At 41.5% G+C, this 11,249-nt stretch overlaps 2 protein-coding genes across 2 annotated transcripts in view; both read right to left on the reverse strand.

Moving 5' to 3' along the window:
- Positions 1 to 1,275: 1,275 nt before the first annotated feature.
- Positions 1,276 to 2,597, reverse strand: cart4 (cocaine- and amphetamine-regulated transcript 4). The gene is made up of 3 exons (XM_062529497.1): positions 2,150 to 2,597; positions 1,796 to 1,876; positions 1,276 to 1,577 (listed from the first exon to the last, which is right to left on the reverse strand). Exons 1-3 carry the CDS (start codon positions 2,288 to 2,290, stop codon positions 1,470 to 1,472), a joined length of 330 nt encoding a protein of 109 aa, XP_062385481.1. The 5' UTR covers positions 2,291 to 2,597; the 3' UTR covers positions 1,276 to 1,469.
- A 7,540-nt stretch (positions 2,598 to 10,137) lies between these two features.
- The window catches only part of si:ch211-191i18.2 (uncharacterized protein LOC564095 homolog), a 13,963-nt gene continuing 12,851 nt past the window's right edge, over positions 10,138 to 11,249 (reverse strand). Inside the window, exon 4 of the mRNA XM_062528974.1 lies at positions 10,138 to 10,149. Within this exon, the coding sequence (XP_062384958.1) occupies positions 10,138 to 10,149 (12 nt within the window). The remainder of the gene's footprint in view (positions 10,150 to 11,249) is intronic.

The raw sequence follows: 11,249 nt of genomic DNA on the forward strand, positions 1-11,249 counted from the left end.
AGGCTAGGTTTATATGACGACGACCTGACTTACAACAGGAACACGTATGCTGTGAATGTAGGCTGCATTGGCTTTGTAATAAGGCTAAAAAGTTACTCACCAGATGCTCATATGCCTGTGACTTGCTAAATTGTGGTTTTTGAATCATCATATCGTCTGACATTCTTGCCTCTACCTCGGAAAGTTGTGAGTTCATATAAAAAATGAAGACCACGGACAAAGACAATATTGTGAGTTTAGACATAGTCTCCGGCACGTGAGTTTTGAAGTTTGTTTCGTGGTAGAAGAACAAAAAATCCTACTTTTTTCGGAATTGGCGCTTGTCGGTTGCTCTCCAAGGTGCTGAACTAATCAATAGTTATGTTCTAACGATTGACTTTTAGCTAGGCTTTTTATCAGTGCAACTGTTCTCTATAAGCTAAGGCAATTTCGTGCAATAGTCCTGGTCGTCTTTAGATTCAGACATACACTAATCCTTGAAGACGTGCAGTAGGCTAGTATAATGATCATTTCCGCTCCTCTAAGCCGCTTTGAATGGTAACGTCAGGTCAACTTGACCGTTGAACTAAGACAAAAACACCCTGGAAGACGTATAGCCTAAATGATACATTATATATTTTGAAAAAAAATATTGAAATGCTCTAGCTACGCTATGTGCAAGTTTTTTTCTGACATGAAATTAGTTTAATGGAAGCTACTGTCGCACTTGTGGTCGTGCACCTGGAAGGTCAGTCACAGTAGGCTATTAGCCTTCCTGCTCACTGAGCATGAGCCAAAAAATCCTCCGACAGTTTCTCATTTACATCTCTGTAATGCATTTTGAATCCCATGGTCCATACATGATGAGAAATTCATCTCTCGTGATACTTACGGCCCCTGTTCCAATTATTAGTGTCATTGATTGATTTCGGACAAGTAAGCCTACATGTTTTCTTCAAGAAAAAGCGAACATATCCTGTACTGTTGCGTGGATCGACCAGCCACTGACGCTTACCTACAGTGTGGTCGCATTCCGCAGCACTGCCAATTGAAAAATTGCGTATTGCAACTACAAAAGCAAGGCCTACCGGTAGGAATATAGACTCTTTGACTCTACCAAGAAACTCCTGACAACTCCCTGCCGTTTACATTTTCTCTTGCCATAAACAAGAGACACAGCCTAAAAGCCACTCGTCCCCATATCTAAGATCACTCTCTATTACTCTATTCAAAGTCTAATAATTTCACTAAATGTAGATATTGAATTATCTTTTATTGGGAGAAGAATGACAGGAATTTTGAAGTTCGTTTACATTTTTATTAAATAAAAATAAATCCATCTAATTGTTTACCGATTTCAGGCAATGTTTCACAGAAAATAATACATGCAAATAGATTCACGAATATAACAGTTGACAAACTGAAAGCTTATCTTATACCCTCATAGAATGTTTCACATTCACACAATGACAGTAAGGGCCAAGAACAGTTCAATAACAACGAAGAAAGAAGGTGTTGCACGCGGTGCCTCTCATGCAGTCGCAAAGACGTCCGATGCGGGGCCCGTGTTTCATAGCGCAACGCTCACCCACATCACACTGCAGAAATGGAACAAAGTTATCTTGAGACACAGATGAGGTTATGTGATCACACCGTCCGCACATACAATGAGCATACAATTTACAGTTTAGACACGTTGTTGTTTATAGAGGGAATGCTGACCGTAAACAGCGCCTGTTACGAACAAAGCTTGAATTTACACTCGCAAACATATTCATGCACACATATTATGATGATATTAAAACCACTTCCATACCCGGGGGATGACACTCGCTTTTTTCTCCACTGATATTCTGTTGTCTTGTTCTCCCTCCAAAAGCCCTTCAAGTGCTTCAGCCTGAAGAGGGAAATAATCCCATTTGATGATTCCATCAAGTTCAAAAGTGACTTATGTTAAGACATTAGGCACTGAAAAGTTTTAACAATCATTGTGCATGTTCAGCATTTTGATTTGTTAGCTAAGCAAGACTGGTGCCTCCTAAATTATTCAGATTATTCCTAAATATGATTTATATTATGAAAAGTAAACAAGGATTGCGCATTTCAGTGAGTTCAAACACGAAAAGATTAGCTCCGCGTTTAGAAATAAGGAAGTAACAGGTGTTCTTACCAAGTCTCTGGTTACGTAGCCCAGTTGGTACTGCTCATCTTGTGCAGAGATTCGGTTTTCAGGTGATATTTCACTTTTGCAAACAGTGCTGAGGACCGATAGGCAGACCCCAATGTACACTACTACTCTGGCGCTGTCCATGGTATCGATGGCTCGGAGACGTAGGTGCGTGACGAATTGGACTTGGATGGAGTACCGGAGAATTTCTTTCCAATTGTTTGATGGCTTGTTGCTTTTCCTCTTTCTTGTTCTTGCTCCTCAGCTCCTCTGCACTTCTGCGTTGCAACTCGTCGTGTTGCTGGGAAACTTTCCCTATTTATACAGTGCGAGCCCCGAGATGCTCCTCCGTTAACGAGAATAACGTCATCAGCACTGTCTCTTCAGGGCGTTTTTCTTTTCCCTTGAATTGGGTGAGAAAGCGTCTCTAGGTCAACGCAGGTAAATAAATAAATAAATAATAAATAATGGAAGAGGACGCATGATGGTAGAGGAGAAGATCTCATGGCGCACATCTATTATTGTCACTGTTTCCTGCTCAGAGGTGGAGAATCTACGTCCTAGAAGATGAATTCGCCTGAAGATAAGATGGTAAGGCGCATTTAGCTATGACACGAGAGTAAAATGTGTTTTCTAATATGATGTAGCCTACGCAAACAACAACAGAACAGACCGGGATGTGTCCGCCACAGCTTGTGTAAACAAACACAATGCAGGTTTCCAATTTCATTAAAGTGTCTATTTATAGGCCTGAATATAACTAGATGTTCCTTACCGAAAACGACTGGTGTCACACAATATTAAATTATTTTGTATCTGATCTTCTACCTCTTTCACTGTGGTTTGTCGTGTATGTAAATTTAATATGGACATGAGTGATTTCATTCATACATAAATCTTGCTTTTGTTACAGTTGTTACATAATGTTTTCAGAAGCTGAACTGCTGATAACCATCTTCGCATGACCTCCAGACCTTTAGAGTCGAGGTAGCATTCACGCATAGGATATTCAACTTAACTTAACTTTTCCCAACTTGCTATAATTTCAAACAGCTTTCGGCATATTCTGTCGTGCGTAGACCGTCTCGTGAAGGCAATGAGAAAAGGAGCCCTGTTGAACAGCTATTTGGATCTCCCACTGGCATTACGCGCGTTTGCACGCGTTTCCTGGTGCGTCATGCGCGCACGGCGCTCCTTTGTGGACAATTAGGAACGGAAAGGCACAGGATTTCTCATCTGCAGAGCCTCACTGGGAAGCGCGTTCCCCCCTGACATAAACCATGGCAAACGCCAGCCTGCCCATGTATCACCATAACCAACTCGTGGAAATATTTTTAATGTCTCACTGTATTACCAACATATTTAAATCCAGCGCACCAATTTTGTTAGTGCATCATGGTCTGATCCTTTTGAACGTTTTTGAACACTTGATTAACTGATCTAACAATAATTACACATTGAATATACCCACAAAACATGAAATGTAAATATGAGTTCCAGACAGCATGACATGTAAATATGAGTTCCAGACAGCTATTGCTATGACGTCTTCCATGACGTTGTATCTGACATGGCCAAGTTGCACAAGGCCTCATTACAAAGAAGGCTCTCACGAAAACCTGTCTCATTATATCAACCGCCAAGGACAAGACACACTCTGCCTTCTCAGTTTCCTGACGCCAGCCAGTAGCAAAGGTGTGAAAATTACCTGGCCTTCATAGACCTTCTCAATTAAATGGTGATTAAATTAAGAGCTACCATGGACTTTTTTTTCGCATCATTGAATTAATGGTTTTAATAAAACATTATGTTATTCACAACCATGCAATACCTCACTCTTACAGCAACTGGTGCAAGACAACATGCCTTTAGTGTTTGCTGTTAAAACAAAATGCATAGTTGGGCGCATCTCTCACCACCCAAAGACCTATACAGAGACATCCAAAGACAACTGGCTCAAACACTTTGCAATCAGTCACTGAAGTAATGTGGGGAAAAGGCAGTCAAAGATGAATTCCCTCAAACACTTTGCAATCTAAAACCCTTGCCGAGGGAATGCTGCTGACAAATAGACGCTTTTCTTCAGCAAAGAGTATTGATTGCATGTTTATGCACTGCTGGGACACAAATGTCTGTCATGATGAAAGGACAGAGAGAAGTGTCTACTGCTGACGTGATGAAGAATGTGCCTTAATTAAGTTGAGCTCATTCCTTCATTGTGGTTGTGGCTACTAGAGGACTAATGATATATACTTCCTATATGAAGGCAAGACACAGTGTACTGTGTTTATCATTTTAAATGAATAAGTAACCTACTTAAGTCACGCAAAAAATATTTAATTCATGTAGTGTTTACTTAACAGTAAAGGCACAAACAGTTCTATACTACTCAGTCCGTGCCTTAAAACATATATGAAACCTGTCCAAACACAAATATCGAATGCATATGCGACGACCTTTGGAAGTCATGGAAACTCATTGTGTAGTGAGAAAAGAAAAACAAAATCACCAGTCACACATCCGAGCAGATTTGCGGCGTCACCATGCTGACCTGCACCTCCTCGTCCCTCTCTGTGCAATTCTGCGAGACAAAGCCTTTAACGAGGCCGGCTAAAATGAGAAAAGCAATTAAAGGAGGTGCATCGATCCAGCCCTCCCGCTGGGGCCTCAGCAGCGCAGGTGGAGTGGCCCCCCCTCACCCAGGAACTCTCATAGCTGTAGGTGGTGCCAAAGTGGGGAAGATCAGCCACATTGATCACACATTGTGGTGGTGGCATGTTTGGAGCTCTGTATGTCTACACACACCGGCCCCGATACATGATACAAATGGTGCTGATAATCTTGATAATAGCAAGAGCTTGCTTGCAGGGGAGCCACTGCAATTGTAGGGAGTGGGACCCTATGAATGTGTCATTTTTTAATTTTATTAAATATATTCCACCAAGAATCTGAACAAGAGGTACCACACCCAGTTTGACCACAATGAAATATGTTTTTTTTGCAACAAAGAATTTCTAGAGTGGGTTTAGATATCACTGATCCTAAACGCCAAAGAGTGAACATTGACAGTAGTAAGAAAAGTTACAAAACAGAAGATTTCTTCTGAACTTTGAGAAGGATCACTATCACCGGTTTGCTAAATTAGACTCTATAGAAGCCTATCTGTTAAGAACACACCTGTGTCTGTTTTGTAATTATTCCACCTTAAGTCTTTTATGTTTTCTTGTTTTTTATTCTTTATTGTTCAATGATTTTACCTTGATTTATGCTTTCTTTTATGATTCATGCTTTCTTTTAATGTTTTATTATGATCTTTCATTTTTTTTCTTTCATTTTTTGATTATCATTTCTATCTATACCTTTATCTGCTATTACTGTTTGGTTTGTTTATGTAAAGCACATTGAATGACCTCTGTGTACGAAATGCACTATATAAATAAACTTGACTTGACTTGACATATATAACACATTTTGAGCAGCTGTAGAAACCTGTGAAAAGCCATTACACCACCATCATTAACACACCACTAGAAGAGACAGTCTACGGAGCTCTTAGGCCCCATATGTGCTATAGGCTCAGCCACTTAATCACAACAAATCTGAAAGAATTAATCAACGTCATGAACATATTTAGAAAGAGAGGTCCTGTTTGCAGCACACAGATTGCTCACATGTGTATCATGTTTACCCATAAATCACACAAGGTTAATATCAGATAGTGAATAAAACGTTTTGTCAACGTATAGACCAAAAAACGTCAAACATCATCATCGGAACTGTCGTCACGGGAGAGATGAAAAATATGTTGCTGATACTCTTGTTGGACATCCATAAAACTGACAGGTCGTGTGTGGTCACCAGACATATGTAGCATGGCCATTGAGGCCCATTCATGGGATTACCAAGGAAACACCTCAGTAGCCCATTGCTATTCCATTCTTGTCCTCCTCAAGATACAGATTTGAATGGGTGAATATGAAGACTCTTTGCCCATGTTACCTGAAGGTGTGTTCCTGCACTGGATGAAAAAAAAAATGGTCATATCAGTCTTGTGCTACAGGATATGTCTATATACTTTAGGTATGCTTTCTGTTCTATTAGCCTACTGTAACATCTACATTCATAATATAAATAATGTATTGATATGAACAATCCTGAATGAAATCCCTTTCATAATTGCACAGGAAACAGTATTTTATGTAAGTCACATCCTGAACACACACAAAACTCTTTAAACTACATTACTGCTTTACTATACTGCACCTACACACACACTGCACTTTTTACCCCTCTCTCTCTCTCAATCTATTTACCAAATTCTTTCTAGAACGTTCTTTCTTTATCCTAATGATAAATAGTTGGTGATCCCTCAGGATACCTCTGCATTGGACATTTGAGCAGCTAAAAATCCTTTCACTATAATTTTTGTACAGTGAAATTATGTATTATGTACAGTATGTGACAAATAAAATCCTATTTGCCATGTGTTTGCCGTGATGTCTAGTCCAAAGCCATGTTGGAGAATATCTTGAGAATCAAATCCATTTCAAACAGGCTTCTTACAATAATAATTAGTATTAGCAATACATAGTTTCTGACTTTTTGTTGATGACAACATACACTAATTTTTACGGTAGTAAAAGTTTATGAAAAAAAAAGAGTGGTGGTATACCTTATTATGTCAGACCGTCTGTAAAAGACGCTTTTATTGCAAAAGTTTGTGTGTGGCCATAGCATCACTTCTGCCTTTCTCCTCCATGTTCTCGGAGAAAGGAGTGAATCATCTTCTGTGGATTCTACCCGAGGTCCTGATCTCTCCAAACTAGACAGAATCTGGCCTCATCCCTTGCATTTGTAAGAGTGACCTCCGAACCATTCTATTCAATTTCACTGTTGTTTAAGATCTCAGGCACTAGATTCCTTGGCTCCATACACTCATTGTCATTCCCATGTCTCACTCTTGGGGGTCATTGGCATACACTGCAGCCCCTGATATTGAGGTTGGTTCATTTGCTAACACTGTATAATTGCCTATTGAGTGGCTTAAATCAGCCTGTGATTCTCTAACTCTGTGAAACATTGCGCAATTAGCATTCCTCTGTCGCTATTATACAAGTAGGAAAGCTTTGAGGATAAGGAAGCTTAATCAAGCTAGGAGACAACATAGCTATTGGTATGAATACCTGCGTGTGACTGAAATTTCAATCAAGAATGAATTCAACATAAGACATTCTGTGCCAAACCCTCAAGAGCGGTTAATAGTTAAAAGATTAACCAGCAGCCAGGAACACACAGTACATGCTTAGAGCAACAGTATGCCAAATCACTTTTTTTTGGCAAGTACAAGGAGTTTCTTGAACTTTAAATCATAATTTAACAACTTGTTACAAGAGCAAGACGTAGAAAGGTTATAGTTATTTTGGAATCTTTAAATATTGCACGAACTAGTCATCGGTAGTGTGAAAAAGTTGAGCTGCACTTTTCTCAGAGTGTGTGTGTGTGTGGGAGGGGGGGGGGGGGGGGGGGTTGGGGGGAGTGTGTGGCCATGGCATGCAGACACTGATAGATCTTGAGTCTGGAATAGTGCATCATCCTTACGTAGCACCCCATTTTGAGGTGTGTGTGTGTGTGTGTGTGTGTGTGTGTGTGTGTGTGTGTGTGTGTGTGTGTGTGTGTGTGTGTGTAGGGCTGCCTAAGTGTGTATGTTTTCTGCAGTAACATGTCTGTGTAGTGCCTGTGGGTCTGTTTGTATGTGCCACACTGGTTTTGTGGGTATTTGTGAATGTGTTAGGCATTCATCAGATTTTGCATGCAAACTTTTCTGTGTGTGTGTGTGTGTGTGTGTGTGTGTGTGTGTGTGTGTGCGTGTGTGTGTGTGTGTGTGTTTGTGATTACAGGGACCAGGGACTCGCTGCATTATTCAGTGGCTTTTGGCCTGAAAACCTGCGCATCACTGGAATGTCAGGTCATTTTTCACAAGCTCACCAGGGGCTTAAAGTAACCTTGTGGTGCAGATACACACACATAGAGAGAGAGAGAGAGACAGAGAGACAGAGAGAGAGAGAGAGAGAGAGAGAGAGACAGAGTGAGAGAGAAAGAGACAGAGAGAGAGAGAGAAAGAGAGCGAGAGTGAGAGGGAGATTTACTTCTGTTAACATATGCATAAAATATTTATAGTACTGGTTCATCGAGATCAGACCCCAAGGAACTGGTCAGTGGAGAGGCTCTCCAAGTTTGGGCACATACTGTATATTATGACACATTCTCACACACACACGTAAAATACTTTTTAATATACATCTGCTAGGAACAGCTGTTGCATACTTTTGCAACTACAGTATAATCCAGCCTGTTAAGTGTGCAAGATACAAGATACTGCTAACTTGGTTTCTTCAAGCAATTTAGATGGTGTTGTGTTGATGCTCCTGTCCTCCTTATTGGGTGACACACATAACATCATCAACACATGATTAGGCCTAACTGCTCTTTATTTGTGCGTGTGAACAATGTAGCCTATTTTTTTTATATATAGATTTAGTCTTCCAAAATGTCTCTTTGTGCCACAGCATACAACACCAAACCATCTCCAATCTAACTTGTACTGGTTATACAGGTGCAGGACATTGTGCTTGTGTTGTTTGGAGAATTCTGTTTAAAAAAAACCCAAACATATTTACGTGAGATTTAGAGCTGTTACAGATCTCAGGTTGGTTGGGGAGTAGACAGGCCAAACTATTGGAATCTTTCAGCCAGGCAGTTTCGGAGTAAGATGAACGGGAATGGCGCTGATGTCTAATTTAGCTTGATACCACAGCGTCTAAAGTGGTCACAACTGTGATGGAGAGAGCCGATTGCCGCCCGCCTGACCTGTTAATCTGGACTCTAGATCAGCGAGCCGTCTCGGGTACATATTTCCTGACCTTAGGCTTTGTTTGTTTTTAAATGCCTGCCGACACCTCATCCCTGTCTTCAACCGCGCAACCTATTGACTCAGCCGGAGTCAGAGCATCATGCATAATTTAACTTTTGCAACGAAAAAGCGTCAACACAGGATACAAATGCTCCATGACATTTGTGCTTTTTAATCATCCCATCTCCAGACACGTTTTAACCCCGGCCTCCGTGTGTGGTGGGGAGCCGGGCGCCGAGCCGGGTAATAACCTAAAATATGCCAACCAGGGGCAGCCGGGAGAAATGAAACCTTCAGCTATTCATCTCGTTTGGGGGGGGGGGGGGGGGGAGACGGAGAGAATCGTGGTGCTGGGAGTGCAGAGGAGTGAGAGCTCCAAAGGGCCTCCTGACTGTGCCTGGGGATGAATCATTATACGCCGGTGTCTCTTGAACAGCTCCAATTGACGAGGACTCACATGCTTGAAAGCAGCATGTTCTCACAGCTGGATTTCAATAGTGAAACAGCCTCCATTCATATGAAATCCTTGAGAGGAGCACATTAAGTACTTGGGTATTGGCGAATATCTGAACTAAGATTACACTCATCTCTATGTGGAAGAGGATATAATACTTCCTTGATACTTCACTGCAACAGTCTACAATGGCCTCTATTTATTGATAGTATTGATATATACTGTAGATCTATTTAGAAATGCCAGAAGTGTCATAAGTCAATATCAATAAACAAAATTAATGTGAAAATATTTATTTGAACATTCATTCAATAAAATAAACAACAATTCTAAATGAAATAATCTTTCATAACAACCTGTCGCAATTTAAAACGTGCATTTGGCTAGAAAAGACTGCCACTCTTCTGTAAAAGATATTTCTGCAGTCTTATTATACATTTATACACTGTATACAAAACACTTACAAAATGCATGTAAAATAGACATTTCATAGGGTAAGTAAAGACAACAGAGATATAGAGAAGTGCAATAGTGTTTGTTTGAAAGGAGAGTTGTGGAGCCCTTGTGTGTCATCATCATTTAAATAATGCTATGCATACTGCTATGACTACTGTATGAACAGGATTGTCAATTATATGTCTGTGAGCAAAAACACACACACCACACACATGACATGCACACCCATACACATACATGCACACACACACACACACACACACACACACACACACACACACACACACACACACACACACACACACACACACACATATACACCCATGCGTACACCCACACACATAGACATGCGCGCACACACCCACACACTCACACACACTCACACACACTCACACACACACACACACACACACACACACACACACACACACACACACACACACACACACACACCCACACCCACACCCCACACCCACACCCACACACACACACACACTTGTTATCTTCTGGATGTTGAGACCTTTTGGCCAGTAAGAGAGCGACAGGTACACAAGAGTGAAAGGAGACATCTCTCACTGGGCTGCAGTCACTAATAAACCAGTATTGTGTCTTAAAATCCTCGCCGCCATCTGACGCCGGAGCATGACTCCTATCTGATGGCAGGAAGATGCTTTAGATGGCTGATCTGAGGACAGGAAATTAAGAGTCTTCGCCGCATCAACCCCTTCCCCTCCTCCTCCGCCACAGGTCGTGCTGTTCCCCCTGGTCCCTGACCCGGCGGTGGTGGTGGCGTCCGGGCATTTATTTATTTATTTATTTATTTTTTGCTCCAGCCACCCTGTCACCTCCTCAGCTCCTCCGCGTGAAGAACGGGGACGTTTAATTAACTCACACTTTGTCCACCCGGTCAACGGCGCTTGTCCATTGGCAAAGGAACGTTGTGAACTCATAGAGTGCCTTGACCCAATAAGCAAACATCAGGGAGGCCGAATGACGTGCGCGGGGGTCATGAATGGACAAAGCGAAGGTTTTTTTTTTTTTCTTCTTTTTTTCTAAGGTCTCGGACTTGAACAGGGCATGTTGTTTACGAGTGAATAGAGTGGAGTGGAATGGCGTTGGAATGGAGTGGGCGATGTGCTTGTGCGAGTTGTCGGGGTCGGGGTGTGGGACTCGGTTGGCTCAGAGTGTTTCAAGAACAACAGGAACATCACTTCCTGCCCTCCAAAGATGTGTGTGTGTGTGTGTGTGTGTGTGTGTGTGTGTGTGTGTGTCCGTGCCCGTGC

This window comes from Sardina pilchardus, chromosome 24 (genome assembly GCF_963854185.1).
Source record: "Sardina pilchardus chromosome 24, fSarPil1.1, whole genome shotgun sequence".
NCBI lineage: Eukaryota > Metazoa > Chordata > Actinopteri > Clupeiformes > Clupeidae > Sardina > Sardina pilchardus.

What these genes read in the sequence shown, in the direction of transcription:
- cart4 (XM_062529497.1), bottom strand. Translation starts at nt 2,290, where the DNA reads ATGGACAGCGCCAGAGTAGTAGTGTACATTGGGGTCTGCCTATCGGTC. An exon ending in GCTACGTAACCAGAGACTTG is followed by an intron (nt 1,877 to 2,149) that starts GTAAGAACACCT and finishes TTCCCTCTTCAG; the next exon opens with GCTGAAGCACTTGAAGGGCT. An exon ending in AAGCGAGTGTCATCCCCCGG is followed by an intron (nt 1,578 to 1,795) that starts GTATGGAAGTGG and finishes CCATTTCTGCAG; the next exon opens with TGTGATGTGGGTGAGCGTTG.